Genomic DNA, 18,320 nt, shown 5'->3' with positions numbered 1-18,320 from the left:
TTTTCTCTTGGTCACCAGTAAACTGGGTGGGGACACTTGAAAAAAGACATCCTGGAAACTAGCTGAAAAGGAACTGACAGCGCCAGCAGAGAAGGTGCCCACAAGCCCTGGGTCAGAATTACTAGATCAGAATCCAGAGGCTGAAAAGCACCCCCAGATTCCCCTTGTTTGTGCCCTCTTGATGGACTGAGGGTAGAAAGGAGAAGGAAGATCAGGAAATCCTTCTCAGGGCCACCCATGGCAATCCCTTTGGCTCAGTTCTTGATGGACAATTAGTAGCCAGTGTCTAACCTGGGGCCCTGCTGCTGCCTGGGGCAGAGCTTTGTGGAGGGCTCGGTGAGCAGTGTAGCTGCTGCTTCTTACATGGGCAGGGGAGAACTGAGGCCTCCTTTCAAGCCTGGCACACGTTGGCATGGCACGTAAGGGCACGGGCCTGACGATGGCCTCTCTCCTCCCCCCTCCTCTCCAGAGGCTAGAGAAGCTGAGGGTGAAGAAACAAGCTGGCCCCGGTCCCCAGCTCGGAAAAGAAACAGCACACTTGGAGGCACAATAACCTCACTGTTTATATAAAAATAGAATTGAGAGATCATCTAAACATCTGTCTCCTATTCAGGTCAAGGGGTGGGAAGGGAAGGGATGCTGTCAGAACAGAGGGAATCGGGTGACCTCTCCAAAGACCGACGGGCGCTGGCGGAGAGCTGGGGTGTTCCTACGGTAGCCAAACCGACCATTGAACCCATTGCACATTTTCAGATCAGCATTGTAGTTATCGTGCCCGGTCACCTGCTGGAGGGAATGCCCTAGGGGGCGCAGAGAGAGGCATTCAGCACCTTGCTTTTCCCCCGCCCCCACAGGGCGGGTATAGAACATCCCCCCCGGGTTCCCGCTAAACCCTCACTCCTCAAGTGTCTCGAGCGTCTTGATTAAAAGCCAAGGGTTGATGGAGTCAAGAAGACAGACAGCTTTCTAGAAACCAAGCCACATATCACGAGTAGTATAGAGGAGGAGCATGAATGGTATGTGCTGGCACAGGAGGGGCCAGAAGATTCTGGGCTTGGCTGAACTTGCCTTGCTCCCAGGAAGACTGAAAACATCTCACCCTTGCTTCTGACCCATCTGGAGAAAATGGATGAGAGCTCAATTTGGCCAAATGGTGCAGAGGATCATGTGACTAGGTGCGGCCAAAGGGCAATGGGGTTGGGGTGGTAGGAGGGTTCACACTGTCAGAAAAACAGCTCTCAACCCTTCCTTTTCTTGCTGCTAAATCGGGCTTGGAAAAGGAACAGGACACAGCCTGCTCAGGGCGGGAGGAGTGAGGGAAACTTGGGAATTAGAGTTGGAAAGAGTGGAATTCCAATCCCGCTGAGCCCTTCTTGGCCAGTCACTTTACCTCCCTACACTGCAGCTTCCCCAGCAGGTAGCATAGGGATAGCCTGGGGGCAGATAGCGCCTGACAGAGTAGGCGCTCAGTCCCCATAAGGAGCACAGTGACATCATCTGCTCCTGCCTGAGAAGAAAAGCTGGAGGATGCGGTCCCTGGTCTCTTTCCCCCCAAAGAGGGCTCTCTGTGGCCCGGCTTCTCCCTCTGAACTGGGGGAATGCACATCACTCTTCCAGAAGGGTCCATGGTGAGGCGGGAACGCCAGGTGGCACTTGCCTGCCCCTGCCCAGTTTCTCCGGTTCAGGTATCTCTGTCCTTGCCCGAAGATGTGGAAATAATCCACTATCCAGCCATCCCTTCCTGTGCCCCCGTGATCCTGAAAGAGAGGGAGAAAACAGACACTGTCAGCCACCATGCTGAGAAGTGTGCATGCAAACTCCCTTCGGGCTTATTTTGGGGAGAGAGGTCACGGCCAGGGGTTACTGGGCCAGACAGGTTAAATATAAATATACATAGGGGCCTATTCTCTCTCAGGGAGAGGCAGCATAGCTGGGCAGTTAAGGGCTGTCTGTTGCCAGACAGACTGGTTCCAGTTCCAGCTCTGCCACTGACAAGCTCCGGGACCCTGGGCCAATGACGCAGCTCTCCTGGACCTCGATTTCCTCATCGCTTTAAGGAGGGTTGCTGACAGATTTAAGTGAGATTGTTCCAAAGGGTCCGGCACAGTTAAAGTTTTTTATTTTAAAAATATGCATTAGTGGGGCACCTTGGTTGCTTAGTGGTTAAGCATCTGATTTTGGCTCAGGTCATGATCTCACAGTTCGTGAGTTCAAGTCCCACATTGGGTGAGCTAGAGCCCTGATTCATGTGAGCCCCGCTTCTCTCTCTCTCCCTGTGCCTCGCTCACTTGAGCCCTTCTTTCTCTCAAAATATAAATAAACAAACATTATTTTTGGGAGCCTGGCTGGCTCAGTCTGTGGAGCATGCCACTCTTGATTTTGAGGGTGTGAGTCCAAGCCCCACGTAGGGGGGCAGGGTTTACTTAAAAACAAAACAAAAATATAAACAACCCCCTCATTATCTTTATGTAAATGAAGATAAGACCTACTACAAACAGTTGTGATGGTTAAAGAAATACTTATAAGTGGAAAGTTTAAAAAGTGTGTACACCATATTATGTTCAAGCTTTTATTTTATTAAAAAAATTTTTTTAATGTCTTATTTCTGAGAGAGAGCGAGAGACCACGTGAACAGGGGAGGGTCAGAGAGAGAGGGAGATACAGAATCTGAAACAGGCTCCAGGCCCTGAGCTAGCTGTCAGCACAGAGCCCGACACGGGGCTCAAACCCACAAACTATGAGATCATGACCTGAGCCAAAGTCGGATGCTTAACCGACTGAGCCACCCAGGCGCCTCTGTTTAAGCTTTTAAATACTCAAATTTTCTCTTTTTTTTTTCCTCCTAGACTCTGGTTCTGTCATAAAAATTACACGAGTACATAGCACGTACACCCTCAAGCATGGCACATACAGATGTGTCCACATATATGCAATATACAAGCGGACACACACACACAAACAGGAGTTCACAAAAAAAAAAACAAAAAACCGAGGACGTGTTCCCAGAATAACCCCCGTTAAGCCCTCCTCTCCCCTACCCATACCACTGTGACATAGGGAGACACAAATATTGGAGGCAAGGTGTTGAAGCCATCAACAAATAGAGTCGAGACCTTTGATCCCAGGTAGGACTCTGCGGAGAAGGGGCAACACCCACCAGGGGAGAGGCCTGGGGAGAAGTGAGGTGGCAGAGGTCTGGGAAGTTTCCTTGCTGCCTGCTCAGAGAAAAACCCATCGAGGGAGCCCCTCTGCAACTATGACGTCACCGATGGAGGGCGCCCAGCCTGGAAGGTGTTAAGTGTTTGTTGCATTCACTGAGGTCACAAGGATCTTCGCGCTCTTAGAGAATCTGTGGTGTGAGATCACCGCAAAGGGCGGGTCCATGACGTCAAAAAGGACAATGAAACCGATCTGTTTGGGAGAGGCCGGCTTCCAGCCCCGTTCTCTAAGACTTGCAGAAACCCCAAATGAGATCATTCTCAAATTCGGGAGTGGAACGTGATTTTGTGAGCCCTGTGAACTCAATTTACCTGTCACCGCCTGCGGCAGTTCCGAGGGTTCAGTAAAACCGAGGGGGTGGGAGTGGGGAGCCCTCCCTAGGGTAAAACGCCCGGATCTGGGAAGTCGTCCCCCGCCACCAGGGTCAAGCTCTGTGGGGACAGACAGTGGGATCGTCCGGGGCGCTCTTATAAATAACCTGTTCAGTCCTGCGCAGAACGGGCGGTACCACGTGGCTCTGGAAGTACCGGCGGGTGTGGTAGTCCTGCTGGGCGTTGTAGGGCGGAATCGCCGACCAGACCTTGGGCCTCAGGTGCTCATAGGTGCGGGCCATGGTGCTCACGGCCACACCATCCAGGATGAAGCCCTTCTCCAGCCGCAGAGGACACTCGCACACGTGCGACATCCCAACCGCTACAGCCTTCAAGGGCCTTTGTGGTGGGAGCTGAGGGCCCTAGGTAGGGGCTCCCCTGCGCATTGTGACGTGGTGTGGTGTCAAAGACTCCTGCGACACAAACCCCATGACCCCATCTAGTAGGGTAGGCTCTTAGGGCTCTGGGGTAAATTGCTTGCATGGCCGATAGGTGAAGGATCTGAGAGGAGACAAAGCAAGAGGAAGTGGGGATTGAAGACGGGGATTACAGAACCTAGGCCCTGCGAGCGCAGCGGGGGCCCCGCCCCCCACCCCCGCCTATGGTATACATTTCCCAGATTTAGCTCCGTTTTTGAGAAGCTTGTTTGTACCCAGCAGAGAGTTCAGACAGCATCTACTTCCAACTCTCATTTTACGTTAAGTGGAAATTGAAGCTCAGAAACATTGGGATATTCCCTAAATCCGTTTAGTGGCAGATCCAGAACCAGAATTCAGGTCTCCTGACTTCCAGTACTTCCTCTTAAAGCACTTCTTCCCACCCAATTATTTCCATCAGCTAGTATTCCTCCTCCTGTTAAAAAACAAACCACCCCCAGAAAACCCCAGCAGGTTGATACATTACCATATTTATCCTCTGGCTAATTTTTTGTATGTGACAGGATTGAGCAAACCCTGAACAATGATCTATTTCCTCATTTGTTGTGACTGTAGGTGATTTTTATTTCCTCCTTTCTTTTTTACTTCCAAACTTTTCCCCTTGATTAAGCCCTTACACAGAGGGTTTACCCCATCAAAGTGCCTTATTCAAACTTCCCCTCACACCAAGTCTTGAGATGTTATTCTACACGAGACCACTATGTAAACGCACATTTATTAGAAAAGGTGGCTTTAAAATTTTTTTAAATTTTTATTTCTGAGAGAGAGGTAGAGTGCGAGCAAGGAGGGGCAGAGAGGGAGACACAGAAGCTTAAGCAGGCTCCAGGCTCTGAGCTGTCAGCACAGAGCCCCATGCAGGGCTTGAACCCACAAATGGTGAGATCACGACCTGAGTCAAAGCTGGAAGTTCAACCCACTGAGTCACCCTGGCACCCCAAAAAGGTGGCTTTTTATATCTAGACACAGTAAAACCACTAATTCTGGCAATACTCAGCATATCTAAGGTTTCTATACTAGGACAGGTAAATTCCTAGAAACCTGAAACTATAGGGTATCAGTCTATAGTTTGAGTCTATTCTATTAAGACTTGAAAAGGACCCAGGCAGAACATGAAGACCTGAGAAGGAAGGGAAGAGCCCCAGACCTCACACCTGTTTGAAGAGGAGAAATTTCACATGTACAGAGTTCACATGAAAGGATAAAAAGGATTAATTTTACATGTCACGTCACATTAAAGACTTCAATTTCACAGGCTGGAGGATAGGAAAAGACAGGTCTGTTTCAGACTTCTGAATTTCTCAAACAAGGTTAAGTTGTCTAGACAGCACTGGATCTCAATCTTGGCTGCACCTTGGAATCTCCTGAAGAATCTTTTTAAAAAAGTACTGATGCAGGGCGCCTGTGTAGCTCAGTTGGTCTGACTTCAGCTCAGGTCATGATCTCATGGTTCATGGGTTTGAACCCGGCATCCAGCTGTGCTGACAGCTTGGAGCCTGGAGCCTGCTTCAGATTCGTGTCTCATCTCTCCACACCAACCCCCCCATGCTGTCTCAAAAATAGACATTAAAAAAAAAAAAATTAAAAATTGATGCCTGGGTCCTGCCTCCATAATCTGCCTTAATTGGCCTGGGATCCTGCCTGTACGTTTTTCAACTCCTCAGGTTGAGAACCATTAAAGTCCAAAACATTCCATTCTGAATCTTGAAGGACAAAAGGATAATCTTACTGAGTAGGTGCCAGGGTCCTTACATACTCTCATTTCCAGCCTTACAGAGAAAACTGTAGTTTTAAGGCTGAGTATTTTCAGGTAACAGACAAGTGAACGCAAACTTCAACCTAAAAAGCCAATTCCAGGGGTGCCTGGGTGGCTTGGTCAATTAAGGTTCCAATGTCAACTCAGGTCATGATCTCAGTTTGTTGAGTTCGAGCCCCACACTGGTCTCTGTGCTGACAGTTCAGGTCCTGGAGTCTGCTTTGGATTCTCCTTCTCTGCCCCTCTCAAGCTGATGCTCGCTCTATCCGGCAAAAATAAAAATACTTTAAAAAAATAAAATAAAAAGCCTATCCCAACATCTTTAGGCCCAACTACTGACCCAAACCTGCTGAATGCTCATTTTTTCTCAGGCCCTGAAACATAAAAATTCTCATGGTTTAGAAAGAGAAGTTACAGAGGCACCTGGATGGCTCAGTTGGTCGAGCATCCTACTCTATTTCAGCTCAGGTCATGATTCCATACTTGTGAGACTGAGTCCTGTGTAGGGCTCCATGCTCAGTGTGGAGCCTGCTTTGGAGTCTCAAAAAAAAAAAAAAAGAAAAAAGTGCCAGTGTCCAGTGTTTTCAAGTGGAATTTGCCAAGGTTTACACCCACTGTGCTTATATAATCACATCACCTTAATTTTTTTTTTAAGGTTTTGAAGCTTTTTTAAAGTTTAATGAGTGAGGGAGGGACAGAGATAGAATCCCAAGCAGGCTCTGCAATCCGGGGCTCAAAGTCAGGAACTGTGAGATTGTGACCTGGCTGAGCCACTCAGGTGTCCCCATCACTTTTTATTCTTTGAACTAGAGTTTACCAGGTACATCATACAGCCATCCTGTCAAAACGTTTTAATAGCAAAAAACCTGCAAATAATTTAAAAGAATTTAATCACTGTCCACGAAACAAACCTAATGGCAAATTATATTAGGTTTTATAAAGTCATTAATGTGCCAGTCTACCCAAAGAAAACCCAGAATTGCAGAAGTGCGCATATATACACCTGCACCCGGTCCTTCCTCACGTCGCTCCTGGACCTCCGTGTGTGTCCAGGATCTGACCATTACTCTACCTTATCTCAAATAAATTGCAAGGCAGTTACTTGGGGTAACCTCTTAGCAAACAGTATCTACTATCTGCAATTTACTTTAAGGACTCCAAACATAAAATACTAAGTTTTTATAGCAGAAACTGGAAAGTATGAAAATCTCTGTAGCATCACAAAGTACAAAACTGTGTACCTTTTATTTTACACACGTCCCCAGAAAGTTTGCACTGAGTAATTTCATTTTACAAAATGAGGCAACGTTTAGGTGGTGTCGAGAAGAATAATGTGTAGGGCCGCCTGAGTGGCTCAGTCAGTTAAACGTCCGACTTCAGCTCAGTTCATGATCTTGTAGTCTGTGAGTTCGAGCCCCGCATGAGGCTCTGTGCTGTCAGCTCAGAGCCTGGAGCCGCTTCAGATTCTGTGTCTCCCTCTCTCTCTGCCCCTTCCCCACACATGCTCTGTCTCAAAAAATGAATAAACGTTAAAAAAAAGAATAACGTGTAGAAAAGAACAGGGTGCAAATAATTTTTACTTTTTTTTTTTTTTTTAAAACAGATAAACCAAAGAATCACGCAATGCTGCCAGCATTGGATGCAATCCTGGGCCACAAGTCTGCACACTCCTTTGCAACTGGTCCTGTGATAGCAGAACCTGAATAAAAAAAGAAAGAGGGGACAGGTGAGATCAGACAGACCCAAGGGTTAAACCATCCAATCTCAAAGATCTAGGGAACAACATGGATACCTCCTTACCTTTCATTTCACCTTTATTGTTTACTATGACCCCCGCATTATCTTCAAAATAGAGAAACACGCCATCTTTTCTCCGATATGACTTTCGTTGTCGAATTACCACCGCTGGATGTACTAAAAGGGAATAAAGGGAGGCAGTCACTTAACCTGTCAAGTCCCAGTGCCACCACAAGAAAGCAGTTTACACCCCACCTAATTCCCTACCATTTCCCATTTGGACAGAATGTATACTCACCGTTGGCTTTTCATTTCCTAAAAGCAAGTGAAAGAGACAGTGCAAACATCAATCACCCCCTATGCAAAGACCTTACTTCAAGTCAAAACTGGCTGCATTTCCTTCCAGTGTAAATGTGTACTTTCAGGAGTACAATTAGCAACACACCAGCAGGAAACTTGCTAAGCACCTTCTATACTTTGACCCAACACATAGGGACTATTAAGATCCTAGTATCACAAAATGGGACCCCTCCCCCTTAGAACTGAAAAAGTAGAGAGGCCAAGCTATTAACTCATTAGGCAATGTTCCATCCCAGCATATATCAAAACTTCCAAGAAAATACACACCTAGATCTATAAAATTACTGCCCTCAAAGAACTTATTGGGATTAAATATGCACCATGTTAGATTTTATAAATATAAGCTCATTTACACATTAATTTATCTGTCCTAAGAAAACCTCCAACTTCTAGTGTGCATGTGTACACACACTCCTTGAACTCCAGGAGTCCGTCCAGGATCTTGACCATACACTCCACTTTATCTAAAATGCCTGACTGCTGGGCACATACATATGTTAATAAAGGCAAAAATTTGGGATTAACCTAAATGCCTCACAGCAAATACACAAAACAGTATCATTTAAAAATTATTAGGTCTATCTGCAATTTTTCATATGTAGGACAAGCAACTCCAGAGCAAGAAAAATGGGTTACAGGACAGTCATGGTCCCAATTAAACAAATTTTTTGCATCTAAGAAAAAAGGACATACAACAAAATATTAACAGTGATCATCTCTTGGAAGTTTGAAAGTTGGGTAAGTTTAATTCAACTTCTATTTCCTATGTAATTAACAAGGTTTAACTTTTGAGGAACTGTTTTCCAGGTCTTAAGTAACTTCTAAAAACCTACCTGCACTTAAGTGAACACTCCCAGATCTTCATCTCTTGCACTTGAAAGAACTAAAGTCAGACACAACCTGCATGCAAACCTTAATGGTCACTAATTTAGAGACCCTGAACAAGTTACTTAATCTTCTGAGGTTCAAGTTTTCCTCTTGGAAAACAGGGAGAACAGTTACATTTCCATATTCAAGTTCAGACACTAAATACAGGATTTTTTATATAAGGACAGGAATCCTGGCTATCCTTGAGGCAAATACTCTCTCTATATACTTCGACAGATTCTGATAAAGTTTTTAACAATGAAATACACATTGAGGGTTAACTATTTATGACAGCCTCCTGTTGAGCCCTCAATTACTCATAATCTTTTTTTTTTTTTTTTAGTAAACTCTATACCCAACATGGGGCTTGAACTCATGACCCTAAAATCAGGAGTTGCACGTACTACCCAGAGCCAGCCAGGCAACCCTACTCATATCCATTTAAATTCTCACAAATGACCAATCTAGCAGAGGAACAAAGCCACACAAATTGAGGACTTTGGACTTCCCAAACTGCCCCTTTCCACTGCCTGCATTTTCTTCAAGTTTCTGCTATCCAGAAGCCTAACGTAAGGCGATCTATTCTTTTAGGAGAAACCAGAACAAAGACATTAAAAGAGCTGGAAATTCACAACTGTTTTGAAAACCACGAAGTGTTCTCTGGTCTGTCCCACAATAACCTGATGGAGACCAACACCATGTGCTGCTGCCACCTCACCAAGAGACAGCAGATTGCTCTGCCCTTCCCTGACAGCTTCCCAGGCCACAGATCAGACCCAGCAAGTGTTCTAGGAGGAAAGCCTGTCTAGTTGCATGTAGATCTCAATTAACACATTGATTCTTTGATGTTTAGCCACAATGCATGGTACTCCTTGCCTACCAAGGCCTTAGGTGGGTATTAAAGGAGAGCAAAGATTTTTGGTGTAAAGGCTAAAAAACCAAGGGGTAGGGATGTGTGTTTGTGCAGGCTCACAAGGAGTACTGTGGTATGTGGCCAACACCCATTAAATGTGTACTTGTTATGTTCAAGTGATAGCTGGGACCCCTCAGGAAGAGAAAGATCTTCCAGGGCAGAGATAGACTAAGCAGGCACAGGAAGAAAGTTCCAAGAGCTGGAGTTAAGTGCACCATCAGAAGCTCTAAAGCCAGCCAAGACATTCCAAGTTAGAAGTGCTCCAGAACCTTCTCCCCCAACAAACTCCTACACCTAGTGGGGATTAAGCAATGATCAGCTCCCCATTTTACTTTCTACCAGAAAAGATTTATAAGCAAGCATGACAAACTTTTGACAAGTCACTATCTTGAGTTCATCTCCTCTATAAAAACAACTTGCCTTAAAACATGAAGAATGTTACTCTGTACTTGCAAAGCGCTGGTGTCAGAGCCCAAGTGCTCATTACATGCTCAGCTCATTACCTGAATCTCACAACCACTTTATGCAAGTTATCATTCTGCCCTTTCACATCAGTAGTTCCAGGAAAGGAAACTTGCCTGACACTTGGTCAAGCTCTAAGTGTCTATCAAAAAACAAAACCCCATATTTACTGGGGCATCTGGCTGGCTCAATCGGTAGGGCATGGGACTCCTGACCTTGGGATCCTGAATTCAAGCCCCACGCTCGGTGTAGAGATTACTTAAAAATATACACGTTTACCATATTCATTTGTAGCTGAGAAATCGGCAATGAACCAGACAGTTATCTGCTCTTCTGGAACTTAAATACAAGAAACAACTCTAATGCTACACAAAAAAATATCACTTGGATTAAGTGCGGGACAGGGAGGGCTGTTGCATGAGGTGACGTGTTAACAAGAAGTGAGCTAAAGAAGACTGAATTTGAGTGTCCCAGGCAGGAGGCGCAGGAAGTACAAAGGATCTGAAGCACCAAGGAAGGGGGAAGGAGAAATTAGGAACTGAAAGCAAATGAGCTGGAGAAGGCACCACAAAGACGGACTAAGTTCTACAAGGACAGGGCTTGTTCCCACAGGTATAGGTACTTGAGGTGGTTTATAACTATCTGCTGAACTTGTTGGGGAAATAGCAGGGTAAATATGTACTTCCTCGCAGCTTATATTGGGAACCAAGGAAGAACTTAAGTAGCAAAATGACATGGTTTACGTTTTTATTTTTAAAAGATTTTATTAAGGATTCTGTACAGCAGGCATAGGGCCTAAATGCACAACCCTGAGATCAAAGAGTCACATAACTCCAGCCAGCCAGATGCCCCAAGACATACACTTTAATTTTTTTTTAATGTTTATTCAGTTCGAGAGAGTAAGAAGAGAAAGAGGGGGAGAGGGAAGACAGTGCAAGCGGGGGAGGAGCAAAGAGAGAGGGAGACACAGAATCCAAAGCAGGCTCCAGGCTCTGAGCTGTCAGCACAGAGCCCAACGTGGGGCTGAGCCGAAGTCAGATGCTTAAGTGACTGAGCCACCCAGGTGCCCCAGACTTAGGTTTTTAAAAGACGGACCCTGACTTTAGGGTGGCAAATACACTTAATGGGTAAGGGGGCTAGAACAAATATAACAAATATAACACTGGGGTGCGTGGCTGGCTCAGTTATTAGCATTATGTCACTCTTGATCTCAGGGTAAGGCTTTCAAGCACCTTGCTGGGCAGAGATTACTTAAAACAAGCAAAAAAAGAAACAGACAAAACCAGACATGGGAGTGAACAGTCTCTAAGACAGCAAGAGCAGAACTTCAATTACAGAAAAACATCTCAGACTGCCTTTCAAAGGAAATCAAGCTTTTAAGAAGACTTGAAAATGATAAGAGTCGGGGTGCCCGGGTGGCTTAGTCGGTTAAGCGTCCGACTTTCGCTTAGGTCATGATCTCGCAGTTCGTGGGTTCGAGCCCCGCATCGGGCTCTGTGCTGCCAGCTCTGAGCCTGGAGCCTGTTTCAGTCTGTGACTCCCTCTCTCTGACCCTCCCCTGCTCACGCTGTCTCTCTCTCTCCTAGAAATAAAAGTTTTTTAAAAATTAAAAAAAAATGATAGAGTCACTGTTCCATTTTCTAGTAAAGGGACAAGTCCTTCACCTGTCCACCAAGCAACGAGGAAGAGTCAGGGCCTTCACTCACCCTTCTTTCTGAGCTCTGGTTTGCCTTTCTTCACTGTGGCCATCACCATGTCACCCACGCCAGCAGCAGGAAGTCTGTTCAGTCTTCCTTTAATCCCCTTCACAGAGATGATATACAGATTTTTGGCTCCTATGAAAGAATGTAAACAAGCATGATTTTTTTTTTTTTGGAGAGTATGTCAAGCAGCCCTCCCGGTGTCACGCTTCCCTGTCACTTCCAGAGCCTCTCCCTCCCCTCATACTCCCAGGAAGTCGCCCGCACCCCGCCCAAGGTGGAATACCTGTCACACCACCGATTGAAGCAAAACAACACACCACGCTGCTGCTTCACCCAAAAGCAGTGTTTTTACTCTGCCCTTTCTTGACGGCTCAGTGGGTCATTAGTCAAGGCCCAACGAGTGCTTTTAAAAGGGGGGCGGGGAGGGCTTTGACAGGGTGCGGATGAAGGTCTCACCCGTGTTGTCAGCACAGTTGATCACGGCTCCGACCGGAAGACCCAGGGAAATCCGGAACTTCGCACCGGAGGACCCACCACGTCCTGTGGGTAGGAAGGAAAAGAGGAATGGGGTCGCTGTCTAGTCATGGTTCGGGGCTCCTCTCACACTCCTAAGGGATACCTTCACCCGCACGTGCTTTGGGAAACGGCATACTACATCCCCTCTCTCTGGGACGCCACCTACCCCTCCCCAGGTGCCACCAATTCTCACGGCGAACAGCCACTTCCTCACCCTTACCGCCCCTCCGGGGAGATCAAGGGGCCCGAAACACCCAACCCTCGTTCCACCTTCTGCACCACGCAGCTCCTCCTGCAAGGCGGGAGGCCGCACAAGTCGCCCACCCTGGGACCCAAGTCAGTCCCACTTCAATACTATTACAGGAGCGCGAGGCGCAGGGCGACCCCGCGAGGTTCGGTCTAGAGTCCCGTCCAGATGCGGCCAACTCCGTTCTCCAGGCCCAGCGGGCCGTTTTCGGCAGCCCTTCCAGCGCTCTCGCGCGGGCCCCCTCTCCCTCTCCGCCTGGCCGGAGAGCAGAGCGCCACCGCTGCCCATGGCCGCCGCTCCGGACGAGACCGGGAGCCCCCTCGCGACAGATGGCGAAGGATAGCCAAGACACTCACCTCGCTTCGACATCTTGGCTTAGCAAGGAGTCGGAAAAGGAGTAGGTGCAAAGGACCCTGGGATATGAACTTTGACGCCCCGCCCAACTCGTCACGTGTCCCGGAGCCCGTTCAAGCCGCCTCTTCCCTCCAGCGCTGCAGGGCGCTGTGTTATTACGTAATACGCCCTGGACGTCGGGTTGAGTTCTCGCGGCGAAGTGGGCGGGGTCGGTGTTCGAGGCTGGTGGGGCGAATGACGCTCAGAGTCTCCTTTTTAAGCTCTCGGATGTAGGGGGCGGGGGGGGCCAGAAACATTGGTAAATTTACCCAGCAACCTCTTTTGAGCACGTAGGATGCGTCAGGAACTTCGCTGGACCCTGGAGGTTCAGATATGACTGATTAAAAGGTTCTGTGCTGTGTAGGGACCCCCAGAGAACACAGGGCGTGGGGGACCGAGCGAAAAGAGCTCTGAACGCTCTCATTAGGATATGGTATTGAAAAAAAAAAGTGTTGAAAAAGAGATTGCGAGTAAAAAGAAATGTGAAAGCCTCCCCCTCCCCCCGCAAAGGATGTGGTAATAGGAAGAGCCATTCTAGCACTACAGATAATCTCGTGTGCTTGTGTGTGTTTGGTCCCATACCCATTTGTATTTTAGAGATCTTGGTTTATTAGTTACCCATTTTACGGCTTCAGCCTCCCCATTCTGGCCTCTTTCCTTCTGTCAATACATTCAGTCAACTATTTATTGAGCACCTGCTTTATGCCAGGTACTGTCATGGGCATACATTAGATTATATCAGGGGGAAAAACAGATACAGGATTCTGCTAGAGTGGCAAAATGACAATGGGTATTAGACACCAAACAATAGATACAATAATTTCAGTGTATAGTCTGTTAGATGATGCATACTATGGAAAAGTAAAGGAATAAGGGAAGAGGGATCAGGAAGTGGCAGGAGGGACAAATTGCAATTTGAAGCAAGCAATATGGGCAGTGTGGGCTCCATGGGAGAAGCTGATATTAAAGCAAATAAAATTATTTGATAACTAGATTTTAGGTGAGGAAGTTAGCGATATGAATGTCTGGGAAGGGCAGTACAGATAGTCATGAGACAGTGAAGGCCCCCTAAGGCAGGAGTGTGCCTGAGCAATAGCAGGACAAACAGGGAAGCTGGATGTGACTGGGCCGAGTAAGTGAATGGAAGAGTAGTAGGAGAGGTCAGAAGTAACAGAACCAGGTTCTGTAGGGCTTTGTACACCAGTATGGACTTCGGCATTGACTGAACTGGAGAACCATTGCCCTCTTTGTAAACTGAGGAGGGAAATAATCTAATATATCAGATTGATCACTCTAGAAGCTAGACTGTGGGAGAGGACACAAAGTTACAAGTAAGGAGATGTGTTAGGAAGCTCTTGCAATACTCAAGAAAGAAATGATGGTGATTCGGACTTGAGCAGTAGCAGTAGAGGTAACGTAATGTGGTCAGATTCTGGATGCGTTTTGGAGGTAGAGCCAACAAAATAGGGGGCGTGAAAGAAAGGAAGGAGTCAAAATGTCTCCAAGGCTGTACCTCTGAGCAAGCTGAAGATGGCATTGGCATCAACTGGCTTGGGGAAAAGTACGGGGGAACAGATTTGGGGGTTAAAAACAGGACTTCAGTTTGGGACATGTTAAGTTAGATGTCTATTAGACAACCAAACAATATTCAAATAACAAGTTGGGCATACCAGCCTGTAGTTCTGGAGAGAAGGATCTATAAATTCAAGAATTGTTAGCATATATGTATACAGTTGACCCTTGAACAATTCTGGGATTAGAGTCACTGACCCCTCCATGGTACTCAAAAGTCCATGTATAACTTTTGACTCCCCTAAAACTTAACTACTACTAGCTTACTTTGACCAGAAGCCTTACCAACAGCATAAGCAATTGATTAAAATATTTTGTATGTTATATGTACTGGATTCAGAATACTGGATTTTTATAATATAAGATAGAATAAAATGTTATTAAGGAAATCACAAGGAATAGGGGCCCGTAGATGGCTCAGTCAGTTAAGCACCCAACTCTTGAGGTTTTGGTTCAAGTCATGATTTCACAGTTCATGAGTTCGAGCCCTGCCTTGGGCTCTGTGCTGCTGGTGTGAAGCCTGCTTGAGATTCTCTTTCTCCTTCTCTCTCTGCCCCTCCCCCCTCGAATAAATAAATAAACTTAAATTTTTTTTAAGAAAATCATAAGAAAGAAAAAATACATTTACAGTACTGCAATATATTTCTCGAAAAAAAAAATGTATATATAAGTGGACCAGTGCAGTTCAAACCCATGTTGTTCAAGGGTGAACCATGTTTAAAACCATGACAGTGGCTGAGGTCATAAAGGAGTAAGGGTAGGGGTATCTGGCTGGCTCAGTTGGTGGAACAAGTGACTCTTGATTTTGGAGTTGCATGTTCGAGCCCCGTGTTGGATGTAGAGATTAATTAAAAATTAAAAAAATCTAGCGGTGCCTGGGTGGCTCAGTCAGATCTGACTCTTGATTTCAGCTTAGGTCACGACCTCATGGTTCATGAGTTGAAACCCTGCATCAGGCTCTGTGCTGATAGTGTGGAGCCTACTTGGGATTCTCTCTATCCCTCCTCTCCCACCCCTCCCCCACTCATGTACATACTCTCTCAAAATAAATAAGCTTAAAATCTTTTTAATTTAAAAATCTAAAAAAAAAAAAAAGAATAAATAAAGACCATGAGCTAAGCTCTGGGGGACTTCAACATTCAGAAGTCTATAAATCCGTACATTTATAAATCTCTCTTATCACTCTTAAAATGCCTTCACTTGATCCTACCAACTTCTCTGACTACCAATTTTTCACTCTCTTTCACTTCTCAACCAAAGTCCATGGGTTTCTGAACATCCGATTTCCTTACCAAATGTGTCTCTTGATAAATGGAACCACCATCCATCCAGGTGTCCATCTGAGACTCTTTTCAGGTTACCTTCCAAATGTCTGTTGTAGGGGTGCCTGGCTGGCTGTGTGTACAGCATGGGACTCTTGAACTTGGGGTTGTAAATCCAAGCCCCACGATGGATGTGGAGATTACTTAAAAAATAAAAAAAATCTTAAGGGCACCTGGGTAGCTCAGTCAAATAAGCATCCAAGTCTTGATCTCAGAATCATGGGTTCGAGCTCCCCATTGGGCTCCATGGAGTCTGCTTGGGATTTTCTCTCTTCCTCTTTCTCTCTGCCCTTCCCCTGTTCATGCTCGCTCACTCTCTCTCTCTCTCTCTCTCTCTAAAAATAAATAACATTTAAAAAAATTGTCTGTCAGGGCACCTGGGTGGCTCAGTTGGTTAAGCCTCTGACTTTGGCTCAGGTCCTAATCTTGAGGTTGGTAGGTCTGAGCCCTGCTCCGGGCTCTGTGCTCACAGCTCAGAGCCTGGAGCTTGCTTTGGAGTCTGTGTCTCCCTGCCCCTCCCCTACTCGTGCTCTGTCTCTCTCTCTCTCCTCTCTTTCTCTCAAAAATAAATAAACATTAAAAAAACCATGTCTGTCATATCTATCCACTTCTCTCCGTCTCCTCTATACTGCCATGGTCCCTCTCTTACTTAAACTACTTTTGTTCTCTACTTCTCCCTCCTCCACCCACTCACTCATGGCCAAGAATAATTTTTCAGAAATGCAAAATGTTACAGTGTCACTCTCCTGAAAATCCTCCAGTGCTCTTAGAATCAAAGTTAAAATCTGTATAGTGGCCTTCAAGGCCCTGACATGGCATCGTCCTACCTCGTCAACTTTATCTTGCACCATGCTTGCTCCTGTTTGGAAGAGTTGACATTTTAATCCCAGAAACTGTCCCTGTTCCAAATACCCACTGGCTCACACATGCTTGGAATACTCTATGCTGCCTACCCTCATCATGGATATCATGTTTACTAAAGTTCAGATTTCAGTTTAAGTGTCTCTTAGGGAAATCTGCCCTGACCCCCATACTAGGTCAGGTCCCCCTGTTTTAAGCTATTTTAACATGCTGCATTTTTCTTTCATACTATGTAAAAAAAATTTTTTTTAAATGTTTTATTTATTTCTAGGAGAGAGAGAGAGAGAGACAGTGTGAGCAGGGGAGGGTCAGAGAGAGAGGGAGACACAGACTCTGAAATAGGCTCCAGGCTCTGAGCTGGCAGTCAGCAGAGGGCCCGACGCGGGGCTCGAACCCACGAACCGCGAGATCATGACCTAAGCGAAAGCCGGACGCTCAACCGACTAAGCCACCCAGGCGCCCCGTAAAAAAATTTTTTTAATGTTTATTTATTTTTAAGAGAAAGACAGAGTGTGAGTGGGGGAGGGGCAGAGAGAGGCTGGGGGGAGACCTAGAATCCAAAGCAGGCTCCAGGCTGTGAGCTGTCAGCACAGACCTGGACATGGGGCTTGAACTCACAAAGCATGAGATCATGACCTGAGCCGAAGTCAGATGCTTAACTGACTGAGCCACCCAGGTGTTCCCCCACTTTTTAAAAATGTCTTTCATACTATTTATTACAATTCATAAATATACATTTGAAGATTTTTTGTTGAATGACCCCCTCCCCCCAACTAGTCTATAACTAGTCTATAAGCTCCATGTCTATAAGGTCCATGTCCTTTTTGTTCAACAGTATATCCTGAGCACTTAGCATAGGGCTTCACTCAGTAAATACATGTGGATTGGTTGCTGAACAAATGAAGAAGTCAATCTCGATCATCTCCATATGTCAGCATCCTTGCATGAAGGAGTTTTCATTCACTTATGGCAAAATTAGAAATATTTAGAAGATGTAGTGTTTCTTATAAAGCTACATTTGCTCAGGTTATTTTTTTTAACTTGAGTTTTCAATTTACTTTTTAAAAATTATTTACATTTATTTATTTTTGAGAGGCAGAGCACAAGTGGGAGAGGGATAGAGAGAGAAGGAGACACAGAATCTGAAGCAGGCTCCAAGCTGTCAGCACAGAGCCAGAAACAGGGCTTGAACTCACAAACTATGAGATCACAACCTGAGCCTAAGTAAGACATTTAACCAGTTGAGCCACTCAGGAATCCCCACACGTGGTCAGTCTAAAGGACTACCTATTATTCTGGAATTATCTACCTTTCATCTTTATTGGTGTTAAAAATGTTTCTTACACTGGCCATGTGTAGCAACATGGATGGACCTTGAGAGTGTTATGCTTAGCGAAGTAAGTCAGGCAGAGAAGGACAATATCATATGTTTGCACGTATAGGAGGATTAGGAGGAACTTGACGGAGGACCATGGGGGAGAAGAAGGGGGGAAATGGTGGGGGAAAGGGAGAGAGGCAAACCATGAGAGACTCTTGAATGCTGAGAAACAAACTGAGGACTGATGGATGTGGGGGGGAGGGGGAGAT

The 18,320-nt window shown here is 46.0% G+C and overlaps 2 protein-coding genes and 1 non-coding gene across 3 annotated transcripts; all 3 read right to left on the bottom strand.

Annotated features, from left to right (window-relative positions):
• Window positions 1-365: 365 nt before the first annotated feature.
• On the bottom strand, window positions 366-3,933 carry CUNH17orf98 (chromosome unknown C17orf98 homolog). Its single transcript, XM_039227906.1, has 3 exons — window positions 3,698-3,933; window positions 1,658-1,757; window positions 366-800 (listed from the first exon to the last, which is right to left on the bottom strand). The coding sequence occupies exons 1-3, from the start codon at window positions 3,902-3,904 to the stop codon at window positions 643-645; spliced, it is 465 nt and encodes a 154-aa protein (XP_039083837.1). The 5' UTR covers window positions 3,905-3,933; the 3' UTR covers window positions 366-642.
• Window positions 3,934-7,339: 3,406 nt separating this feature from the next.
• Window positions 7,340-13,043, bottom strand: RPL23 (ribosomal protein L23). The gene is made up of 5 exons (XM_039227933.1): window positions 12,942-13,043; window positions 12,279-12,362; window positions 11,826-11,954; window positions 7,581-7,694; window positions 7,340-7,479 (listed from the first exon to the last, which is right to left on the bottom strand). The coding sequence occupies exons 1-5, from the start codon at window positions 12,952-12,954 to the stop codon at window positions 7,397-7,399; spliced, it is 423 nt and encodes a 140-aa protein (XP_039083864.1). The 5' UTR covers window positions 12,955-13,043; the 3' UTR covers window positions 7,340-7,396.
• LOC120229171 lies at window positions 12,104-12,238 on the bottom strand. The gene has a single exon (XR_005527685.1). It is a non-coding gene; the product is annotated as a small nucleolar RNA SNORA21 (small nucleolar RNA).
• Window positions 13,044-18,320: the final 5,277 nt, after the last annotated feature.

The sequence above is a fragment of the Hyaena hyaena genome, unplaced genomic scaffold (assembly GCF_003009895.1).
Source record: "Hyaena hyaena isolate Hyena2069 unplaced genomic scaffold, ASM300989v1 scaffold_29, whole genome shotgun sequence".
In the NCBI taxonomy this organism is placed as follows: domain Eukaryota; kingdom Metazoa; phylum Chordata; class Mammalia; order Carnivora; family Hyaenidae; genus Hyaena; species Hyaena hyaena.
The sequence above is the reverse complement of the archived record's forward strand: the minus strand, read 5'-3'. Positions and strand labels throughout refer to the sequence as shown.